This window comes from Centruroides vittatus, unplaced genomic scaffold (genome assembly GCF_030686945.1).
Source record: "Centruroides vittatus isolate TY-2023 unplaced genomic scaffold, ASM3068694v2 scaffold_386, whole genome shotgun sequence".
NCBI classification, from domain to species: domain Eukaryota; kingdom Metazoa; phylum Arthropoda; class Arachnida; order Scorpiones; family Buthidae; genus Centruroides; species Centruroides vittatus.
In genome coordinates this window covers 849682-876103 of record NW_027122706.1, presented here as the reverse complement: position 1 = coordinate 876103, position 26422 = coordinate 849682, and the positions used below count along the sequence as shown (strand labels likewise).

Here is a 26422-nt window from a genome sequence, read left to right as displayed (position 1 = left end):
CATTTATGAAAGCAAATGAAATATTTCATTGTTGATTTTAAACAAAATCCTGTTCTCATCAATGTTTTAGTAACTAATTACTATATTGAATATAAAGTAAAACCTCACTAATTCAGAATTCATGATAATTTGGACTACTATTTTGCTTTGTGTATTTTTTAAAATACTGAATTTGTTGGGGACTTCTCAAGGCATTAACAATTATCCCTTGTAGACAGATACATCAAAATATGATGTAGGAACAGTTAGAAAAGGAATTGCAAGCAAAAGTTAGCTTCTTTTTAAAGCTCAAATTAGAAAATGTAGACAATGACAAAAACAATGCTACTGCTATGTTTGCATTGTAAAAGTTTATGAAATCACTGTATCTGCTCATTTAAAGTTCACAATAAAATCTCACTTTAAATAAAATGTACTTTTTTGGACCATACAACACACATGTGAGTAAAAACCTTACTAATTTGGACTATGCTTTCTCCCAATTAGTCTGAATTAGTGAGATATACTGTATTCTTAAAGCATTAATATATCTTTATATTTTTTTTAGAAAAAATTGTATGATTTAATTTATTGCAATAAAATCAAAAGCTTTAATTAAAATAGGCCACTCAATAAAATGAAAGAATAAATATCAAGCTTTATTTTCTTACTAACCTTTAAACTTATCTGAGAATTAAACAGATAAAATGTAAATGTAAAAATACTAAAAAAAATTTCAATACATGACAGCTCAAATATAAAATTTCTTAGACCACAATGAAATAGATTTTAATTTTACTTTTTAATTTTCATATAGGAATTTTACTCTTCTTTCAAGTATTTTTATTTGAAAGAAGAGAAATTCCTATGTGACGTCTTTATCAATTTCAACTTATGAGATAATATATTTATTTATTTTAATTTACAATAGGAAATGTCTTACAAAGGATTTCCTCCCCCATTAACAATAGAAAACCTAAAATATAATGAGAAGCCAAGAATAATAACAAAATAAATTTACAATGATGTTTAAAACACACAAAACCTTGGTATAAAAGATGTTCAACAGTGTATACATTATGTAAAACACAATAAAAGTATGAATGGTTTCTCTAAGTAATACACCATATATTTATTCAATGTATATCGTATCATTCTTGATAGATAGAATAGATCATTATTCAAAATAACTTAGTTTCAATCTAATATTGTATAAATTTAATTTCTTACGTTCCAAATTCATCCAAAACAATATATCCTTTTGGGGATGGTTCAGCTGTATCACCTGCCCAAAAATGTCCCTCTGAAAAATATGTATAATACTTTTTATAATATATTGTTTATTTTAAAATAATTAAATTTTAAATCTATGTAATTTTTTCAAAATTACATAGATAACATGTGTATGTGCTTAAATTTTTAATGTTTTCATTTACAAAAGCAATAACTCACTAGGTCCTTCTCCATCATAAGTGAAATCCTTTATAAAAAAGGAATTATCACTAGCAGCATATACCTTTCCTTTAACTCCATGAGCTTGTGTATTAAAATCACCAATGTATTTACCATAATAAGTAGTTTTTTGAGATTCTGGTTTCATCATTTTTTCAATTACTGTAATAAATTTAATACTTTTTAATTGACAAAAAAATTATAAATATTAAAGAATCATTTTCATTTTCTAAATTAAGTTGTTAGTTTAATTCTATATTTTTAATTTGTACATATTAAAATGCACATAAATATATTTGATATGCTTTTAATATGTAAAAAATTATTAAATTTTCAATATAATTTTATTTTATTATATTATTTTATTACTATTTTGTTTTATAATATAATAAATCTATTATTAAAAAAGTAGATCAATTTCATATTATAAACAAAATCCTAGTTAATAAATAAATTTTATTTTATAATAACGAGATCTATATTTAACTTAAATTAAAACATGCTATATTAATAATAATTATTCAAAACTTGAAAATTTAAATTTTTTTTAAATGTAAATTTGACTGAATTACAGAAATTTAAAAAGAATTATTTTATTTGTGATTATTCCTGCTATAAAACTAGATTTTTAAAAATTTCCCCATTTTTCAGTTGAAAAATAATTCCATTATAAAAACCATTACAATAATATATCATGGTATTTGATATAATAGCATCTAAATTTGTGTGTATATTTGGAATAATATATTCAATTACGTTCAAACCAGTATAAACTTGATAGTAAACTACATCTGAAGCAAAACTGATTTTTGCCATCCCTGCATTCAGAATGAACTTTAAATATGAAAAATCATATTTGAGAATACTCTTTTTTGACATACTAATGACAATTTTGTGTATCACCTTATCAATGGAATATCCTTTTATCTTTCATCTCATAAAATACAGCTGGTTTTTGGGATTGCAAGATTGGGCTACAAGTAGCAGATTGAGATATTTGTAGGAGTTTAGGTTTCTACATTTGGATGACTTGCTACTTTTTGGGCCACTTTAAAAATAATTTGGGCTACATTGCAAGAAATTTTGCTTTACTTTTTATAAAACCTATCTGGCAATCTGTGAGATTCTCACTGGACATGCAGTTTACCTACAATTTATTTATATTATTATTACAGTAATTATTATTAATGAAAATAGCATTCTGTACACATAGCTGTATTAATAAATTATGTCAGTTATATGGCATTTGGCACACTGTACAGAAATATGTATATCTTGGATAATTCAAAGTCATGATTATTTCATCCCTTTATTTTGGACCAACAAGGATTTCCTGTAATAATTTAATATTAAATGATAATAAAATCCATAATAATTAATATTCAATACACAGTATATATGGCAAATAATTTATTTTAAAGTTAAAAAATTATTTAAAAAATATTTATAAATTATATTAATTTTTCAGTTATTTGATTCTTTGGAAAAATAAACAAAAATTACATTCTTATTTTATTTAATATATTTTGATTTTACAGTCAGAAAAATGCTATACTTTACAAAAGAATTCAAATCTTTCATATATTTCTTAAAAAACAGATATACATTCAAATTCTACTAGGAAATACAAATTTCCTGACAATGGAGTCAAAAATAAACTAAAAATTTTAAAAAATTTATCAGAACTAATTTATCAAAAACAATTGTAGGCCTAGTATAAAATCAAAAGTTTCTTTAAAAGTATTTGTGTTATTATTGTGATTTAAGATATTTGTCACCATATACCATATACATATACAAACTAAATTTTATACATTTTTTAATTATAAATTTGTATTCTTATATTAAAATTACAATAATTAGATAAATTTGTCCAAATTTATAATTGATAAATATAATAATTTTTGTGTAAAGTAGCTATACATATATCACAAAGTCCAATGATATATTAATGCCAAATGAATACTGTATTAAATTGGGCTATATTACCACTACTAATAATTATTAAATCTTGAGTAATTTGGCACTAGAAATAGCTCATAATACCTATTTCTTATTAAATTTAATAATTATAATGAAATTAATATTTATTAAATAATTTAGAAAATTCTGGAAGAAAGGAAATCAGCCCAGAGTGAAATTTGAACCCACAACTGCTGCTTACTGTGTGGATGCATTGCCAGTTTTGCTACCTCGATCTCCATCTGATCCTTTACTTCCAGACATATTTAATTTATATAACCATACTATTTACTCATGATGTCAGCTGGGGAGAACTCTGTGTACATTGGCCTGTAATCACCCACTATGGCAGTCAGCCGACAGGCAATCACTTTACCCCAGCATGATGTATATATACATATATAAACATCTCAAAGCCTGATTAGTATATTATAACTGAATGTAATGATAAATTATGGATTTAATAGATTTAATAAGAAAAGGCATCCAATACTTACCTCTAGTGCCAAATTACTCAGGATTTAATAATTATTAGTAGCAGTAATGCAGTCTGATTTAATCCAGAAATTGTTTGGCTTTAATATGTAAAGTAGCATTGTTTTACTCTAGAATATTGTTTTTCTTTTAATTTTTGAAAGTTTATAATTTTATTAACTACTGTTACTAGATAAATTCTTTTTTAATATTTTTTATAAACTTTTAAATCTAGAATAATTATTTTCATGTGTTTCCTCAAAATATATTGATACAACAATGTAACTTCAAAACTTGCAAAAATACAAATAGAAATTTATCAGTTTTTATTAAAAGAAAATATCGGAATTATTGTTTTTATAAATAAATTATAGGAGATATGGCAATAAATTTTACAGTCATGCAAGAATGAAGCATTGATTATCTATTGGTAAAGCAAATAATCTAATTTTGAAATATTTTGTTCCAAAATATTATCACTTTTTGAAAATGAAAAATTTTAAAATAGTCTAGGCATAATGGATTAAAAAACACACACTAATTTCTATTGAAATATAGTTAGAAATATGTTTTATAGAAATATAGTTAACTAATTCCTACAGTTGAAATGTTAACATTAAGTATGAATAATAAAACTAAATACTTTATCATATAATATATTTGTTAATTACTTACCAAGTGATTCAGCTACATTAAATGCTACAGGAACATTTAATTCAGCAGGAATTTTTACATGTCCAAAATTTTCTTCAAATGTAATACAATACATACTGAGCCATTCTATGTCTTTAAATGTTAATTCACCAGGCAGCTTCAAAGTAATATCTTTACCCTGATATCCTCTTAATTTCTGTAAACTAAAAATTTTTTAAAACTAAATGCTAAGAGTAAAAATTTCATAAAAATAAAGCAGTATTTCATTCACTAAGATAATTCTTATCATCATTTACTCTCTAATGCTTCTTTATTTATAATTGAAAAATAAATATATTCTTATTAATTAAAGTTTTAAAATAGCAAAATTGAAATTAAAGCATTCCCATAAGAATTGGTATTTAAGAAAAGGAGAAATATAAAATTAAATATTACTTAATAAACAATTATTTAAGGTAATTAAATTATTCATTCAAAGTACAGTAGAACCCTGATTATCCAAGGTAATGTGAACCAATACCACCTCAGATATTTGAAAACTTGGATAAAATGGATTGGCACAGCCATTTCAGATTAAAAATTATGAATACAAAAGATTTCTCTTGATTCTTTCTTAATTTATAAACCAAATGGTTTTGGAACAGATATTCTATTCCAAATTTCAATTCTCTAGAACTACAACAACTCAAATAACTATGCTAGCATTTGATACATTTTTATTCTCTCTCTAACATAAATGCATTTTGAATCACATTATCTTAGTGATTCCTCTTAGTATTATATAATTATTTATTATGTAATATGAGAGTGTGAGAATCGGGGGTTAAGCGACAAGGCTTACCTGGTTTCTGACAATGGGAAGGTGAATCCCGCTCACGGGGTCAGTGGATGGCAATTTAGGAGGGCAAAAAAAAAAAAGAACATCTCAAGTGGGAGGTCGCGAATAAGTCAATAAGGTGTCAGCCGTGTTTGAGTAACCACACATATTTAAGATACTAAATAGATTTAATAAAGATACTATATAAAGGATACATATACTAGTAGTAGTAATAATAATAATAATAATAATAATAATAATAGCTCTCCCGTGGTCACCACCTGGTCGTGGTGGGAGAGCCCAGTAATTTTACTGATCCATAGGGCAATGCAGGCTGGAGCACAAGCTCCTGGTAGGGACACCCATGCCAGTAAGGTCTATGGGGAGAAATGAAGCTAAGAGTGACCACACCCACATTCAGTGGAGATATTTATTATGGTGATAACTAGATCAAAGTGTGATACCGGCTCGGACGTCGCCCGGGTTAACAAGGTCCGCGTTCGTGGGTTAGGCAGAGGCTCACGTTCGAAAAATAGGCCACAGTCTCCCCTGGTTACCGGTGGCGAAAGCAGCACCGGCCCAAGCATGGCTACTGCAATGCTCTCAACAGACGTGAGAAACCAACCCAGCCTTGGTGTTTCTGTGGCAATGCATCCACAGACCACAAAGGCTGGAAAACCACGCCAACGGATGAAATGGACAGTAGAAATGAACGAGTTTATCATCCGTACTTATTACACGATCACAAAACTGGAAACAAACATGACAGCATACAGACAACAACTACACCATAAATTCACACAACAATATCCTCACCTCACTGTTACTGAACAAAGGGTTGTTGATCAAAAAAGAACAATTATACACAACAACCTTATCTCACAAACAACACTTGAACTTATCAAACAACAGGTTGCTGATCAAATACATCAACAGACAGAAACATCTAACATTAATGAAGATCATGTAACCTGTCAGGATAATCCAGCAACAAGCATTGATAATAACACACATACAACAATTACCACTAATGATACTACAGACACTTCCTCATCCATCACTGATAACATAGACTTGGATTTAGTTAATACGCTCTCACTTATATTTCAGGAAACACTCACTAAATATACAGGTACAGATCCCACACAACGACCACGAATACCAAAAATCAACACGTCAAAGGAAGTAGGAAAAACACTAAATTATGTAAACACTCACTTACTACCACACTACATTCATTCAATTTCTACACTCGCAGACATTCATACATTAGTTTATGCTGGGGCAGTCACAGTAGTGACACACCATGGACTGAAAGTACAATCACAGACAAATACACAGAAAACACAATTCTATCACAAGCCTGCCTGGCAGAGAAGAATAGAAACACAAATAAATGACATTAGACAGCAATTAGGCAGGCTAACACAATACACTAAAAACAACATAACACCCAAATTAAGGAAACAGCTCAAAAACATTTTCAAGAAAATAAAAACACACACAAAACATGAACATCACAACACACGCATTACAGAATACATTGATACACTAAAACAAAAACTTGCTGCCAAAGCACGTAGACTCAAACGATACAAAACATGTACACTACGAAAACAACAAAATAAATTATTTACAAACAATGAAAAACTCTTTTACAGACAAATTAATAACAAAGCAAACACTGATACACAGCACAGTGGCACACCAACAGAAGAACAACTCACAACATATTGGTCTTCTCTTTGGTCCAGTGTTGTCACGCATAATGCTGATGCAAGCTGGATCGAGGAGGAGAACAGAAACTTGCACAACATACCAACTATGCCCTGTGCTGAAATAAACATACAGGATTTTCAATACACTGTTAACAGAACACACAACTGGAAGACACCTGGTGTAGACAACATTCACAATTTCTGGTACAAAAAGTTTACATCACTGCACCAGGAACTAGCTAAACACCTAACACACATCATCATCAATCCACAAGACATGCCAAATTTTCTTACTCAGGGCATCACCTACATGAAACCTAAAAACAACAATACCACAGACCCCACACAATACAGACCAATTACATGTCTTCCAACACTCTACAAATTATTGACATCCTGTATTGCAAACAAAATATACAAACATGTTGAAGAACACGACATTCTAACAGAACAACAAAAAGGTTGTCGCAGAAACCACAGGGGATGCAAAGAACAGTTACTCATAGATTCAGTCATTCTACGGCAAGCACACAGACAACACAGAAACATACACATGGCATATATAGACTACAGAAAAGCATTCGACAGTGTTCCACACAGTTGGCTGCTACATATCCTACACATGTACAAAATACATCCATCACTCATTGCATTCTTTCAAAACACTATGCAGCACTGGAGAACAACACTACATCTGAGGGTTAGTAACACTTCCATACAAACAAACCAAATTTTTATTAGGCGAGGAATTTTCCAAGGAGATTCCTTGAGTCCTCTCTGGTTCTGCTTAGCCCTGAACCCATTATCCAACATGTTAAACAACACGCAATATGGTTACAATATCAGACACAAAAAAACAACACAGTTTACACTGTCACATCTCATGTACATGGATGACATAAAACTTTATGCATCCACACAAAAACAACTTCATCAACTCCTACAAATCACACATTCATACACCAAGGACATACAAATGGAATTTGGCCTAGATAAATGCAAAACAGTTCACATAGAAAAAGGAATCCTGAAGAAAGAAGATTTTGCACTTGGAAATGGAGACATTATTGAATCCATGGAAGAGGGCGAGTTCTACAAGTATTTAGGATTCCAACAGGCCAAACTAACAGAACATACACAAATAAAGCAAAGATTAATTAAAGAATACCAAAGTAGGTTAAATGCTATTCTCAGAACAGAGTTAAGTGCAAAACACAGTTAAAGCAATAAACACATATGTCATCTCAGTACTCACATATTCTTTTGGAGTTATACATTGGACTCACACAGATCTCGAGCAACTCCAAAGGAAAACAAGAACAACACTTACTAAGCATAAACAACATCATCCTAAATCTGCCACAGAAAGATTAACCCTTCTACGTAAAGATGGCGGACGTGGCCTGATTGACATAGTTAACCTTCACTACAAACAAATACAGTCACTGCGAGAGTTTTTCTACAAAAAACAAGAAACATCACAATTACATAAAGCAGTAACTCTAGCAGACTCAAATAACACACCATTAAACTTACACTCACATCATATGGACACAACACAACATATAAAAAGCATAGACACCATTAAGCAATCGTGGGCTCGAAAGGCACTCCATGGCAGGCATCCTTACGATCTGGCCCAGGATTTTGTTGACAAAACTGCATCAAACAGCTGGTTAGCTCGGGGATGCCTCTTTGGGGAGACGGAAGGATTCATGATTGCCATACAGGATCAGGTCATAAATACTAAAAACTACAGAAAACACATACTCAAAGATGCAACACTCACAAATGACACATGCAGAAAATGTCACATCATGCCAGAAACTATACAACACATCACCTCTGGTTGCAAGCTCTTGGCACAGACAGATTATTTACACAGACATAACCAAGTAGCAAATGTAATACACCAAGAGCTTGCAAAGAAACACAAATTAGTAGACATCCACGAACCATACTACAAATACATTCCACAGACAGTATTGGAAAACAACACGCACAAAATGTACTACGACAAAGCCATAATCACAGATAAAACAATTTACCACAACAGACCAGACATCACACTCATTGACAAACACAATAAAATCACATACATTATAGACATATCCATTCCAAACACTCACAATATACAAAATGCATGCACTGAAAAAATTAGCAAGTACACAGAACTCGCCCAGGAAATAAGGCATCTGTGGAGGATGGATAGGGTGCTTATTGTACCTGTTGTTCTCTCCTCTACAGGTGTCATACCACACACACTACACAAAAGCCTGGGCACATTAGAATTGAATAGAAACACATATATCACTCTACAGAAGGCCACTATATTGAATACATGTCATATTGTGAGAAAATTCCTGAATACAGACACACACACTGATACACTTCTTTAATTTCTGTTTTGGTTACTATGCCTTGACTTTGGTCCGGCATAGTACTTAGCCACCGGTGTTAACCGAGTATATCTAACTTAACAAAAAATAATAATAGAGATAATAGCAAGGACAATATTCCTTAACCCCCTTTTAATCCCCTTTCTCTATCTATTCTAAATTAGACCTAGATCATCTGAGGGAAGGGAGAGAGTTCTACTTAATAAGTCAAGAATTACCTTGCTATCTATTGTTGTCGGCATCAATTAGTGTCGAAGGGACGGAGGATGAAAGTTGGTCAGTTCTGGTCTGGGTTCTTTGATGTCATCCTCCCTAATGGGGGTGCAAGCCCTTTTTATACCAAATTCAAGGGGATGAGAACTATCATACTGTCAGGATTTATATGCACACCTGTTGGTGTGTTCATGTCTGCATCTGGCTAGTATGGACGCCGGCAATCGAGAAGTTTGTTTAAATTATAGACTTAAGTACTGTGCAGAGGTGAATTTAAAATATAAATTTCTATAGATTTGACAGCTCTCACCCTTCAATTAGCATCTAGCTGACAATAATTTCTTCAATTTGGTGAACAATCTCAATACTGTTTATATCAAATGTCGCGCTTGATGACGAGCTAGGTGACTTATTGCTGTAGCCACGTGTCACAGGCAACCAAAGGGGGGATGAAAAACATCACCTATTCCTGTCTTGTTGACTCTATCGTCTATCAAGTTACCGTAATACAAACGATTGTTTCTTTCTTGTTGATATATATATTTTAACAGTTATTTCAAAGAGATTGTTGCAGTTGTTGACCTTAAGGCCTCCTTAAAATTCTTACATAAAATTAAAAGGTTTATAAAAAGAGCAATACTACTATAAAAGAGAAAGGGAAAGTTTAAATCCTCGCAAGAGCGTAAATAAAAAGTGTCAAATGCTAGCATAGTTATTTAGGTGCTGGGGGTCTAGACAATTGAAATTTGGAATAGAATATCAGTGTCAAAATAACTTGGTTTACAAATTATGAAAGAAGCAGGAGAATGCATTTATAATCCAAATCCCAGTAAAATAATTAATGAAAAATTTCATTGTTGTCTGGGGGTTAGTAATTATTGTTTTAATGACATCACCAGTAATAATGTAAATAAAATAAAATAAATAAAATATTGCTTTTAAGCCTCATTTTTACACCTTAGTGAATTTAATCATAATTGTCTATAAGAACAAAAATTTTTACATCATTTATTATATAGCTAATAAATATGTACAGTAGTTTTAAGAATAAACATATGTATTATTGTAGTTACATTTTAATACAAGTTATTTATCTCAAATTGAAGTTAAATGATAATTTTGTAACACATGTTATCTTTTATTTGTTTCTGTTATCATTTATACTTTCTTTTATGAATAATATATAAGAAAAGTAATGTATTCATTTTCAGGTTTGCCTCAGATAATTCAGGTAATTCAGGTTCTATTGTATATTCATTTAATGTTTTTTCATTATATATAGAACCTCACAATTTCAATATTTGAAAGTATACATATGTACAGTACATATAATTGAAAATATACACCAGTATTTAAATATAAATGCAATACAGTGAATTCATGCAACATTATTAACTGGTGCAAAATGGGGTAATTGTTATATGAAATGTATTTTTTATAGCAGTGGCCATGAAAATTGTACCACTCATAAAATCCTACAAAAATGTGTTTATTTTTAAAAATTAAAATATCATTATTGCTGCAGACCTGAAAAAAACCATACAGACTATGATTTCACAGGTGAAATCTTTCAAACATGAAAACACTTTTCATTGGCTGACAAAGTCTACTGCAGCAATGTTTTCAGTGGCTGTATCATCTATTCATAGTGCTATGATGGAGTGAAGGTGGGTGTTAACCAACCTATCCACTGACCCTGAAATAATTTATTCAAGTCTACCTATATTGACCAATTATTGGGGAAGTTTCTTTAAATAGGAATTGACTGTTTGACAAGTAATTATACATTTTCATTAAATTCTTTTTTCCACTTGCATGTCTTACTAAAAATTGATTACTAAATTCTAAACATGAGTTTGTTTGATAAAATCCATTTTGTCCTCCCATAATAAAAATTCTACTGCTGTTACTGCATTTATTAGTATAGAAGATTGAAGATGATATACTTGCATACATACCATCTTTAATCTTCTATACTAAATTTTGCATTCTATAATTTTAATTCTTGCTAATAAAAGCTGTCAAAAACATTCCATTTTGCTAATAAAAGTGCACCTTCGCATAGGTGCACTTTTATTAGCAAAATGGAATGTTTTTGACAGCTAACACCAAGTAAAATGTCTATAATTGTTGCTTTGAAGGCTAAAATTTTAACCTCTTATAAAATAGTGCAAAGAGTGCATTACCATCAATCAATAATTGTGCATTTGTTACAAAGCAGACATAAACATGGGCAACATTGAAAAAAGCTGGATCAGAAGGTAAATATGAGAATATAGGATAGAATGCTGAAGCATCTCAGCCTGCAAGAATGTATTGCAAGTTCTGGAAAGTAAAAGTGAGTGCATGAACTGTGTGACATCATCTGTGCAACATGGGTTTAAAAATCTAATGTCCATTAAGAAGTTATTATTAATAAGTAAAATGCACAGACAGTGGCTTATCTAGCCTAAACAGCACGCAGACTGGAGTGTTAACATGCAAAATTCTGTTATATTTTTGAATAAATCCAAATTTAACCTACATTGATCTGATGCAAACCCTACGGCATAGAAAAGATGAAGCCTAAAACATAGATTACTTGATGTGAGAATGGAACACATATCCAGTAAAGGCGATCCTTTATAAATGAATCTGTAAATGCAGAGTTCTACAAAAACATCTTATTAGTAAGCCAATTCCAACAACCAAGAAACAATTTCATGACACAAAATCCTGTATCTTCCAGGATGACTGTGCCATGTCACAACATCAAAATGGGGAGTAAAATATAATGTGTCATTTCTCTATAATTTGTTAGCATTTATTGTTACTTAAAGTGTCACACAAATTATTGTTTAAGTAAAAAATTTTCTACAAGTGGTCCAGATCAGATGCCTAAGCTGGCCAGATAATAGTCCTGATTCTTACAGAAGCTACTGGAATATTACAGGCACAAAATATGGCAGAAAAGACCTGAAAATAAACAGCAACAACAGAAGAGTATTAGAAGAGTTTAGTATGATGATTTTGGTAAAGAAACTCATCTACTCTATGCTAGAATGCTGTTATTAAGGCTTGAGATGATCCTACAAAGTACTGGATTACCATTCAGTAAGAAATAACTGTTTGTGTTACTTTACTATGCTGTGCACTTTTTCTTTCATATCTGTGAATAGAAGTTTTTGCAACAGTGCTCATTAACACATTATGGAATGAGCAATAATTAAGAAGTAATATTTTGTCATCATTTAATTGAAAATAATAATTTAATACTTAAAAATTTATATCTTAAAAGTAGATTCCAATATTAATGAATTCTTTGCTTATTTTAATTATTAAAATAAAATAAAATTACTCAAAGTAAACAAAAAAATTCAGTTACCTTCCATTTTCATCCGGCACCTTTATTGCTGAAGAACTATGAGGATGATTTCCTTTTCCTACCAAAAAAAAGGCATCTGCAAAAATAAATTTTCAAAAATGTTATTCATATTATTCATATTACTGATATGTGAATCACATAAAATTATTAAATTATATGATTGAAATATTTATTTGTAATTATTTCAAGTTTTAATAATTTATATATATTAAATAAATAAAACATAATTCCGTCTAAACAATTATAAATGTAAGAACAACATATATTTTTAAATTATGTTGTACATCTTCAATCAGTTGGTTGAAAAAAAGAAAATTAGATAATAGTTGAAACAAGAATTTTTATTTAAAAACTATTGACTTATGTTTGTATTTTTAATATATTTTAAAACAGAGAATAATTTTCATAAATATTATTATAAATGAGTATACAGTTAAATCTTTCTATCTTGAATCTCAAGGAAATGTGAAAGAAATTCAAAACGAGTTTCGAGATATAGAGGTTCCTACACAGTAAACAGTGATAGGTTTGATTGGAGGTACAGTATTTTAGTAATACAATAGCAAGTACAGTACATACTTTATTAGATATAAATCAAACACTTTTGAAATACCTAACAGAAATAGTTTGCCAATAGTTTCTGATGCCTGACTTTCTTCAACCAATAAGATACAAGCCAAACTCATAGCCATGGCCAAATGGATAAAACCACTAAACCACCTGGCCAATCTGGAGTTTGCTAGGATTTTTCATATTTGTAACATCTAAATAGGGGCCAGTTTACCATTTAATGACCTCTCAAGAGGTATCTACACTCAGCAGATTACCCATGTGTTGCCATTAACCAAACCTGACTCATAGTCAAACAGAAAAAGCAGTGTTTATTTGCAACTATGTACTACATTGCACAAGATATATCTCAACTGCTATTTATACTATCAAAGTGTACTCAACAAGCTTTAAATTTGTAATTGATACTTCAGTCTATAATTTCAGTTATAGAGCTATTGGGATAATATTATTTGAGATACACATGGAAAATATACCCCCCCCCCCCCCCCCCCCCCCCCCCCCCCCCCCCCCCCCCCTAAATTTTGAGATAAACATGAGACAGTATCTAAATTTTATTTTAAAATATATTTTATGATTTCAGGCTTTTTCAAAAAGCCGATATGAATTAAAATTAATGAAATTTACACAATAACTAATTTAAATATTATATATATATATAATAATTATAAATCATATATTTATTTTTAGTGTTCCAATGTTGATTATAGTAAATAAAAGTAAATCACTCCACACATACTAATGACTTTCATATAGTGAAAATATGAATTAATATCAAAATGAATATTTTCTATTATGTTTTTTTATATAAAAATCAATTATTTAAATTAATCTGAAATTGAATCCATATTTTTCTAAAATTTTTATAGTGTCATTAATGAGTCATTGTCTTAGTCTTTTTTAATAAATGAAATATACTTAAAGTAAATGTTTCAGTAAAATGCAATAAATACAGTAGTCAATATGTCATAATAATTACTTTTCATATTCATAAAAACAAATATTTTTAAAAAGTTATAAAAAGTTTCTTTTTTTCCTACACCTTAAACTAAAAAAGTTTATAATAATAAGTCAAAGTATTCAAAAAAATTCAGTTTTCTAAAACATATAAAACTAAAATACAAAATTAATAAGTTTTTATGAATAATATTAAATGGTATTAAAAATAAGATTTTTCCTGATTTTTTTCCAATTATTATTGAATACTTATTTATAAGTTGGCATATATGTTATTATTTTTCTATTAATGAATTATATTAGATTCTTATACGTCATTACCGTAATTTATCTACATAAAAGGTACTGCTTAATTAAAAACTTATGAGATAAACAATTTGCCTTTAATAAATAATAGCAGTAACAAAAAATGAATATAAGTAAGTTCAATACTAAATCATGCATTTAAATTTATACTAATAATGTAATTTCTATCTGAAAGTATTAAATTTTATTTATTCCAAGTGAAAAATTTACAGGCATTATTTTTATAGCGATTCTGTCATACATGATCAAGATTTTTAATTATAACTAAATTTTAAAAAAATATTATTTTCAAATAATAGTTAATCAATTTACCATATAAAATCTCTTTTCTTATGTTTTTATTTTTTCACTCTTTGACATATACATATGTATATATCATGTCACAAGTCACATATACAATTCATAAGCATACATATACATGTATATTTTTATATATGGTATATATATATATATATATATAAAATTAAATCTATATAATTAAAGGAATATATAATATTGACAGAATATTTTATTGTCAAACATACACAGTACATATGGCTGACAATAATGTACTTACACTATTAAAATTTTCAAAATAGAAATTACTTTGTAATATTTTGTTAATGTTATAATAATAATATTTGAAATATTACTATTAAAGAAAAAATTTCTTGATAAATATGCATATATAAAATGAATTTCAGTCACGAAAACACTGGAATACCTAGTTTAATAGTAATAATGTAATAATTAAACTGACAATACTATCTAAGATATTACTATTCCTATTACATCAAATTATATAACTATTAATATTGAACATATACTAAAATTTCAAACTCATTAGATGGCACGCACATATTTCATAGCTTAAACTAATTAGACTATGCTATTTAATTTAAATAAATGTGAGTTTTTGTTATATCTGGATTAAATTGGTTTTTCTATTGATTTTATTTTCAGGGTTTTGTGATCATACAATTTGTACAGTAATGTTTTAATATATAAAACCACATTAACTAGCAAATATTTTATTCACAAAACATTATTCATAAGCATCTCATTATATATATATGTTATTTCATATATATTAATTACAATAAGTATAAAAATTTTATACAAGAAATATACTTACCAGGAGCTGCACCATCATAAAAAAGTTTTGGTATGTAAACTGTTTTACTATCTTTAATAATAATATTTCCTGAGCGTAAATTATGTGCAAATGATGGAAATGGTCCCAAGTTTAATTCTCCAGGCAATACAAAATCATCAGGTATCAAAACTGAGCCAAAATCCACCTAAAACGTAACTATATTATATTTAAATCTTATCATATTTAAGTATGTATTATGTTAATAAATTTTATAGAAACTACTAATACAAAGAAGTGTTTTTCATTAATAAATATTTTTAAATTTCTATTTTTAGTGAACCATTTATCAACACTATAAGTTTAGCATATTAACTGATAAATTATCTATCTAATCTAACACATTTCATCTTTAACTTGTAAATAAAATTTTCTTATTCATTTTATATTTGTGGTAATAGTTTTCTGCATAATAACAGAGTTACTTAATGTATGTTATTTATGCAGACCTTTCTAATCTTTCCTTCAAATTACTTAACATATTTAAAAATAGTTTATAGATAATATATATTATACTTTTTATAGTAACCAAAACTGATATTTTTATTTTGTTGATTAGCAATTTCTTCTAAATAATTAATTTAAAATAGTTGACAATGACTTTTTAAACTTCATAAAATGTGTGATATATATGAAGAAAAACATTAGAATTTTCAAAATCCTAATAATTATTTTTTTCTTAGTCAATTTATAATGGTAGAAATAAGAAAACAATTCATTAATCAGATTTATAATATTAGTTATAAAAATTAAAAATATTTAATTGCATAAATAAATTACGTAGGATTTTTTTCAACCTCCGATAGTCCATAAAACAAAGACAATAAATAACAAAATGAATTTATTACCAAAAGTTAGGTACAAACATGGTTATTTTTTGACATAATCATCGTGAAGAGTGAGACATTTGTCATATCTGTGAATGAGCTTTGCAATCCCCTCTTCATAGAATGTTTCCACCAGTGACTTAAAATGGGCCTTAATGTTGTTTTGAAGATTGTCATTAGTCTCAAACCTCTGCCCTCCTAGCCACATTTTCAAGTTCAGGAAAGAGGTGGAAATTTCTCAGCACTAAATTGGGGCTATATGCTGGGTGTTTAAAAAGTTCCAAACTGGGTGGAAGTCTTCACACATTAAAGGTGTGAAGACTTCCACCTCTTTTCTGAACTGAAAAGGTTACTAGGAGGGCAGAGGTTTGAGACTAATGACAATTTTCAAAACAACATTAAGGTCACTAGCAGCAGCATTCTATGAAGACGGGATTGCAAAGCTTGTCCACAGATATGACAAATGCCTCAATCTTCATGGCGATTATGTCGAAAAGTAACCATGTTTGTATGTAACTTTTGGTAATAAATTCATTTTGTTATTTATTGTCTTTGTTTCATGGACTATTGGAGGTTGAAAAAAAAACTGCCGTTATATATAACTGATCTAAACTGTTTCTAAATCTTTAATCAACATCTATAGGTATTTAATAAATCACAACAGTTTTCCTAAATCATATCCTTTTACATATTAAATTCAACAATTATGAAGTTGTTATGAATTAGACATAATTTTCATATATATTAGTACTGTATAACCAATGAATAACTCTAAACAGTTTAATATCATAAACTTGAGATGATTGTTATAAAATGCCTTAAATATCTTCTGAAATTACTATAAAATATATTTTTAAAATATTCTTTATATGCTATTAATTTGTTACGATGAAGTATAAAAAAACAATTCATATACAGTCAAACCTGTTTTTATGCGCTCTTTTTATGTGCGATTTTTATTTGTGCGATTTTTTTTTAATGCGAATTTTTAATTTGTGCGGTATAGTTGGCGACTAGTCTCGTGCGATTCGTCATGTCTCACGTTGACTTATTATAGCTAAATAAACTTATTATAGCATAAATGCACTTATTATAGTAATATTATTGCATGAATATGCGAAAAATGAAATAATTTACTTTTTAAGTCAACAAAACACCACCTGGACAAAAATATGTAAAACAGACGATAGACCAGACGATGCAGTCAAGTGCTGACATCTGTTGTCAATAAATTCTATTTCGTACGGTTTTGAGTTATTTTCTATGTGAGACTTTTTTTATGCGGTCCCTGTTGACCGCATAAAAAAAATATTTTTTAATTGTGTCGCGAAAACTATTATTTACAGCCATTCGTGAAGTTTCGTGAGATTTTTTTTAATGCGTTTTTTTTAATGCGGTCCCTATCCCCCGCATAAAAACAGGTTTGACTGTATTGTAAAATATATTCTGTTTATAAATGCTTATAAATAATTAAAAAGTAAGCAATAATAATTTAATTTCATAAATTAGTAAACTTTAAAATCTATTTATTCTTAAATGATATAAAAAAAACTTACTGCAAACATTCTGCACCAAACACTTAACCATTTGATATCTTTGATAGTCTTTCCATCTGGGAGAGAAATAATAATATCTTGCTTATTATATTGCTTTAAAACTTCTTTCCTAAAAACAAATAAATTACACACTTTTAAAATCAATTTATGGAAATAATATTTCATGATTATCAAAAAATTTTAAGATTTAAAATGAAAAATGGTCATAGTTTGACATGAAAGATATATTCTAATCTTCCAAAGAAATACATGAAAAATAATATACTTACAATCCTTTTTCATTAGGAACAATGGAACCATTCACAGATGGTTGAGGAGTTGTGCCAACCCAAAAAAAGGCATCTAAATAATTAAAAATTTTTTCTTATATTATATTCATATTCACTTACATATCATTATAAATAATTTGAATAAAATGAAACAATAGTAAAAACATATTTAAATAAATAATTTTTTCAAAATAAAAAACGTTTAAGACTACATAGAATAAATTTTATCCCAAAGAAATCAATAAAAGTCTTATAGTTTTCATCAACTTGCAATAATGTCAAGATATATATATTATATATAGTTTAACAATTGACAATAATTAAACAAATTATCAATGATAGCACAATTTTAAGTCATCAGATTTAATCAGGTTAAAAAATTTTTGAAATAATTTGAGTTCTCTAATAATAAACAATAGTTTTTTAAATATTCAATTTATGAGGCACGATAAAAGGAAACTCATTCAACCCGATTTATTAATATGAATGAAAAATAACATAAAAACTTATGCATTATTCTTTACAATGGTCTGTCAACAACTGAGATATCCATTGAGACTACCGTCTCCTATACTTAAGATTGTTTTTAATCACACTTTATACTTGCAAATGACATGTTGAATTTTTTTCCTAGTAAATGCAAGCTTCTTTGACAGTTCAACTGTATTTCTTCAACTGTTGGAGCAATATGTGCTTGATCTGAACATGGAATTTTTTTGTTTCTTCAATCCTTCTTGAAACATTTGTTGAATCAGTAACTGTTGTTTTCAACATATATTTCTCTTCATAAACCATAATTTTTCAATGGATTTCAACTGGTTGACACTATACCACTGTTAATTTAAAAACTGAATCACTACTTGCTGTTCAACTTTAGCTGGATTCTTAATAACATCAGCTCTGTTTATAGGCATCTGAAAATAACCAACCCATTCTCAACTGTCCTAGACAATGTGACTATCATGCTAAATGCCATGCAATCATCTTTCTGGGGCAGCAGATCGAGTGATGCAGGACAAACAAGTTTCATTTGATCACATCTCATATATGAACTTATTGATTTCTTAAAACTGTGATGAAATATTGCAATATAATTTCACTAAAACATAAAACATATTTTCTTATTTGAAAAGAAAATTATAAAAATATTTGATTAATAACTTCATATAGAAATTATTAATATATCAGCTTGTCTAAAATTCAAGTTCAAAACCAAATAAATTTTGGTTTTATTATAAGTATAAAAAATTTATATAAATACTTTCATATTATAATGGTGAGAGGAGTTTCTGAAGTTTTATTTTCAAATTAATTTGAAATAATTATTTTTCTTAAAAAATGAATTAGCTTTACAATTGATTTGGTACTTTGAATAAAGTGACTTTTTTATCTATTGGGAAAATTGAAAATGTTTGAATAGGTAAATATCTATAAAATTCTGAGAGGTTAGTAGTTTGATACAAATTAATATATTAACATAATTAATTCACATTAAGTTTTATTTCGAATATACTTCTGAGTTCTCACCAGGGCCTTGTCCGTCGTATTCGAATCCCACCAAATAGAATGAATTTTTGCTCGCAGCATAAACAGTTCCTTTGACACCGTGCGCATTCGTCTTCAACTGTCCGATAAGCTTTCCATAATATTTGGCACTGCATCCTGAATAATTAATAAAACATATCATTAATTTTTGTAGAAAACTTTAAATTTCAATTACATGGTTTAGTATACAAATGCTACGCTCGAGGTTACAAGTTCATAAGATCAATCTTACAAATTCATACACAATATTGTTTCATATTTTCAAGGAAGTTGGCATTGTTATTCTATTTCCACAATAAAAGACTACTACTTTCATGAAACCAACAACACACAGGCACTATTGCCTTCTGGAATACTTTATTCAAGTTAAATATTCATTTCAGATATAGGTCCTGCCTCTATGTTAGTGACCAGACATCCCCGATTTCTGGGAACTGTCTGCAGTTTTGAACAGAGCAATTTTTTTAAAAAGCCAATATAATATCACCAATTTATGTATCAATAATATAAACAATTCAATCAGTTTTAGACCCCATTTTCACTGATTCTGAATTATGTCCCTGGTTAAATTGTAAATGATGTTAGGTCAGCCTACTGATATGTGGCCAATATGTTACACCAGTGTTACACGTATGGTAGAGCAATGGCTATGTGTGTTTGTTTCATAAGGCTAGTGTCTCTTATTATGGAGATAGAATATTGTTTGCTAATATTTCTATATGTGAATCTACACATGAAATTAATTCTAAAGGAAGGAAAATGTTTCATTTAAATACCTCACCTGTTGGAAATTAAAGAACACGTCTAGTTAGCAAATACTCAGTTCGAGTGATTGGAATAATACACACTGTGACGTCATTCTTACTCATTGATAGACTGAAAATATTACATCAATATGACGTAATACGCAGATGAATAGATTTACGATCTTTTGCTAACTCTAGCTCCCTCTATCCGCAACTTTTAAAATTTTGATTAAATTCATTTTCGTTCGATAAGGGAAATGAATTAACAGTTTTATAAATTAATTGAATTTAAGAAAACGTCTTATCTTATAGAAGAAGAAGGGGGGAGTATTTAAAACGAATCGAATATCTTTATTTAGATAAAAATATATAATTTGTTGATTATTTTCACGAATTTAAATATATTCTGAAAATCTGCACAAATTTCAATAGTGTTTTCCAGTAATTTCAAATATTTGTATATACGCACGAGACAGCATACATTCATTCTAGAATGTTTATGATTCCATTTATCAAAAATTTATATAAATAATGTTCCATTTTAAAAATGGAAGCATTAAATAAATCCGATTAATTGGCAGATTTTCACTCTGAAAATTGACAGAAGTGAATGCGCTGGTAACAATTATTATTTTACCACAAATGTGGATTCTTCAAATGACACTTCAAGTTTTCACCGGAGCTTTTGATTTGACTGGTAACCGATCCAAAATGACGTTTACGGGTTTTTATTGCTCCGTCACGACTCCATCACTAAAGAAGCATATGTACCCTTCCTAAAATAATACTATCCTGACCAAGGATATGTCTTCCGGCCAGACATAGCCACTGCCCATTATTCTCACGACCACGGATTGCCAAGTTGGACCATTACGTAATTCGATAAATCTCCCGTGAAGCCAGCGTTTCGCAACTGAGACAGATTGAGAGGTTTTTGTATCAAGTAACATTTTTATATACACTTTTTTGTAAAAAGTTTATAAAAATGATTAGGAAGCCGAATCTGTAAAAGAGTTAGCGGATAGAATCTCAATCTGCTGGTAGTTGGCTTTTTTTTTAAAACTCTTTCCGCCCTGTGGGCACTAAGAGTGCCTCTTTTAGCAGGCCCCCGAAATATTCCTGGGGATCGACCCGTCCAGATTTGATCCCAGGTCTCCCGGAGCGGTAGGCTGCCACTTTGACCGCTCGGCCATCCGGCCCAAAATGCTGTAGTTGGCTGTGACAGAATAGAGGTTAAATTTCGCCACTGCAAAGCTGACCGCTACCGAACGGATTAATCTATATTCTACAAGCAATACAGCTAAGAGCAAATGAAATGAATGCCATATCAATTATCCATTACAAACAAGAAGAAATACTAGTTTAGTAGTCGTGATTACTATCAATGGCATCGTAATACTGTAATTCTAGCGTAACTTTCAACTCGGAATTATGAAAAACTTTCTGCGAGATAATGGAATAATATTGATACAATGTTCGTTTTCATTATAATGAAAGATTATTATTTATGAGAAGAGCAAGCATAATTAATTTTTACTTTTCCGGCTGTTATATATAACAGAGGGAAAGTATGGCAATCAGTTAAAGAAATGACCCCCACGATTTTTACATTATTGGACCTAGACACCTTGAAACATTGAGAAATGCAAAAAACTTCGGGGTAATTTTTGTAGGTATGGATGTTAGTATGTGTTTTGGGGAGCACGATTTTGTTCACCCTCTTTGAAGCTTAATAACTCCTGTCGAAAATTTCTGAAATTTTGCAGGGAAGTTTGTTTATTAGGGGATTGATGCTATTAAATTTTGATGGTTAAAGGTCAAGGGGATTGGGAGATAATGGGGATCGTATGTATGTCCAGTAGGGGGTGGACTTAATGACGATTTTATTCGTTATTAGCATTTACAATTTTTTTTATAAAACTCACCCATCCCATTCTCAAAATTAAGCTTTTTGCCATTTTATAATAGTTAAAAATATAAAAAGTGTTTTAAATAAAATATGATAACAAATGGCGCCACCAAAATTTTAAATGTTGCCGGGAAAGTTGAGCAACTCGTTGCTGGTTTATTTTTATTTTATTTACTATAGCATCTAATTAAAAAAAGTTGCTTCTTTTTCCAAAAACAGATATTGTAATTTCCAACCATATTTTCTCTTTGCTGACGTTTGTTTTCTGTGTGGAATCTATAATTACTATCAAAAATGTGAATTCCACTATGGAACATGCGGATCCGACTCAAAGCACTGGCCAAGTGGGCGAAAGAGCAAAGGAGCAAAAAATATGGTCATCATAAGCATAAAATATTTTTCCTTATGAATAGTTAGATGGACTTGTTTACAAATAATGGCTTTTATTAATATCTTGTTGTCTATCGTATAACGCAAAGATTTCCTCGGAACTGCGCTGACCATATCTACTAAAGTTGCAAGCTGAATGTAACGATTAACTTATTTTACATATGACTTATTCACGAAAGGAAAATACCGTATGTAATAAGCTGCTGTAACTGCATCTGTAAAGATAGAGAAATTTCATTTTCAATTTGTGAAATTAAAGATTCTATTATACTAGAGACTGTAATATCCTTTATAAAACTATCGAATTGTCGAGGCGATAAAGACACCAACCTGCCACTCCAGAGGATCCAGCATACACTAATGGACGAATGGATAAAACCACTGAACAGTGGTTAGGTTGGTCGCGGGTTTGCACCTAACCAACGGGTTGGCCCAATGGAGTTTTCTGAGTTTTCTTCGCGTGTCTAATACTAAATATATATCTATATTCTGTCAAGATATACACGAGATCATAGATCGTGACAGAGATTCCAAAATTCAATTATGGCCGAAAGTCATGCGGTACGTTTTTCAATTAGTTAAGTCGTAATTGCACAGTGTTATCATTAATTTAGAATGCTCCATATTGTAAATTGATTTCGGAGATACTGAAATATGATTTTAAGTTTGGCGTAATTTATAATAATGGCAGTTTGTAATATTGCGTGACATATTATATAACTTAAAATACGGATGTTATATGTAAATTAATAACAAAATTGTATAACGATTTGAAGGCTTACGATGGCAAATAACGAAACCGATACGTGTTTTACAGTAATTTTCATATGTAAAAATGTATAGAGTTTGGCATATTGTGTTTAAGTAACTGCTAAACTGTAGTTTGATGTAACTATCTATTATAATAGGGTGCCAACATGCAAGTCATAAAGACATAAAATAAAATATTTTATCAAGGATATTTTTTAAACTTTTTCTTTCCCATGCCTGTTATGAATTGGATCCAGCGCCGATCAATCCTCTCAAAAATTTCTGAGTTGATTTAAATTATAATCTGGATCCTCCAATTTGGTTTGATTTAATAGGATAAGTCATACGACACAAAGATAATCTATCAAGAAGATGCTTATCGGGAAGACTTTCTACGGGAAAATTGACCCCTATTTGGGTATTTGACGCATGAAGAAAACTCGAAAAACTCCACCCGGCTAGCCCGTTGATGAGGCTCAAACTCACGACCAGCGTTCAGTGTCCTTCGCTCATTGGCGGGTTTCGGGTTTTATGAGAACGCAATAATCGTTGAAACAGAACGAATATTTAACATAATTTCATTGTTCTGATACGGGGACACAATGCAAATTATATGTAATTTTATTCTTTAAAAATATTTCTTCTTAACTATGCAGTTAGAAAAAATTAGCAGTTAATGAATAAAAATTATGTTGCACATAAAAGGTCAACTACGGGATGTTCATTATTTCTTTGGTTTATTTGATTTTTTTTAGCTTTCATTCTCTTCTCATAAAAAATTTTACGTTTGGTTATTTGAATCATTTGAAACGTGTTTGCGACCATGTTTATCACTATTTTTTTTTTAAAATTTTTCGACAAAGCTTATTGTATACTACGAATTATATTGCTGGCCTTAATTTTGTTGTTACGGGCGGGCCTGATTCATAATGGGGACAACTATACGGATATAACTGAGTCTTTGAAAGCAAATCTCATATATCACGCTTACTATTAAAACTATTCTTTATTTTACATATTATCTACGAGTTGTTTGAAGAAAAATGTCGTTTTTATTAGCGAGGTTAAGGCCGAAGTTTTAAGCGCGAAAACGTGTACGTCGGACGTTCAGCGCCGCTTTCCTGTAAGCCTAGAAGTTTGACAATGGCGTTTAGAATGTCGAGCATGATTCCACTGACTTTCCAAACGCTATTGTCAAACTTCTAGACTTACAGGAAAGCGGCGCTGAACGTCCGACGTACAGTACACGTTTTCGCGTTTAAAACTTCGGCCTCAACCTCGCTATTATCTTCAGCTTGATACGTATTTTTATGTATTTTAATGTTAACCGAATGAAATAATATAATTTTTTTCAAATTTTTTTCCGAATGAAATAATATAATTTGTCATTCTTAGTTCTTGGTTCCATGTTTTATAAAAGCAAATGTTGATAACAGAAAGTATAGTGCAAGCAGGCTATCCTCTCGTTGCACATATAGTCTACAGAACTATTACCAGGGGGAAACGATAGTTTTGGAGTATACCTAATCGTAGGTACTGTACCACCAAACATAATGATGGCCAAGGTGGTTAAGTCGTCAGCCTATCGCTTTGGAAAACCCCGAATCGAATTCGGCAAGGAAATCCCTATGGATATTTTTTTTTTGGAAGGTCCGTCCCGAATATATCAGCTCCATCCCTCACTACCCCATCGTCCTCATTATGGGCCTAGCCAAAACCCATGATCGGTATGAAAAAAGAGTCTGCTTAGTGGTCACAGAGCGGAAAGAGTTACAAAAAAAAAAAAAAAAAAAAACTATTAAGAGGATAACTAAAACATATTGTTAATATAAAATCCTATAACATCTTTACATAGTTGACGCGTTTTATTATTAAAAGAAATGAAATAAATGGGGAAAAAAACAATATTTCTCTTATTTTTTTATTTTTAAGTAGACATTTATTCTATTGTTGAATACACATTAATAAAGTATATGCATATATCACCAGATATTTAAACTTGCATAAACTGAAACTTTTATTTAAGCTAATAATTAGAAAATTAGAAACGATTTGAATATGTAAAAATAGACTGAATGTAACTTATTAATTAAATCAATTATTAGATTAAATTAAATGAATGTCTATACGGAGCGCCTTTCGAAATGATCTATATCGCACGTCATTCAACGCCCTGTAAACTATCATCAATGGGCAGTGCTGACCCATTTTCTATAACAAATTAACTAGTATGAACTCTATTTTAACAATAACTCGAATTACATAAATAAAATCAGAATTTTTTGTTATTTTTGCTCTGTAATAATTTCAGATTCGATTCAAACTCTAATCTTCGCTACAGCAAGAAATTAAATATTCAACAAAAAAGGGATGACGGGGAAAAATATAATTTAAAAAAATAATTTGATATGATTCACATATTGTTCAGGTTGT

General features: G+C 29.6%; 2 protein-coding genes across 3 annotated transcripts in view; one reads left to right on the top strand and one right to left on the bottom strand.

Annotated features, from left to right (window-relative positions):
- The window catches only part of LOC136988866 (uncharacterized), a 539116-nt gene that overhangs the window by 216884 nt on the left and 295810 nt on the right, over positions 1–26422 (top strand). The gene's annotated exons all lie outside the window — the stretch shown is intronic.
- Positions 1–26422, bottom strand: part of LOC136988870 (protein Skeletor, isoforms B/C-like) — a 53662-nt gene that overhangs the window by 16197 nt on the left and 11043 nt on the right. For both annotated transcript variants that reach the window (XM_067286864.1, XM_067286865.1), the window contains exons 2-9: positions 20177–20311; positions 18650–18722; positions 18381–18489; positions 15980–16145; positions 13033–13108; positions 4543–4724; positions 1432–1593; positions 1210–1282 (exon numbers count right to left, since the gene is read on the bottom strand). In XM_067286864.1, the coding sequence (XP_067142965.1) occupies positions 1210–1282; positions 1432–1593; positions 4543–4724; positions 13033–13108; positions 15980–16145; positions 18381–18489; positions 18650–18722; positions 20177–20311 (976 nt within the window). The remainder of the gene's footprint in view (positions 1–1209; positions 1283–1431; positions 1594–4542; positions 4725–13032; positions 13109–15979; positions 16146–18380; positions 18490–18649; positions 18723–20176; positions 20312–26422) is intronic.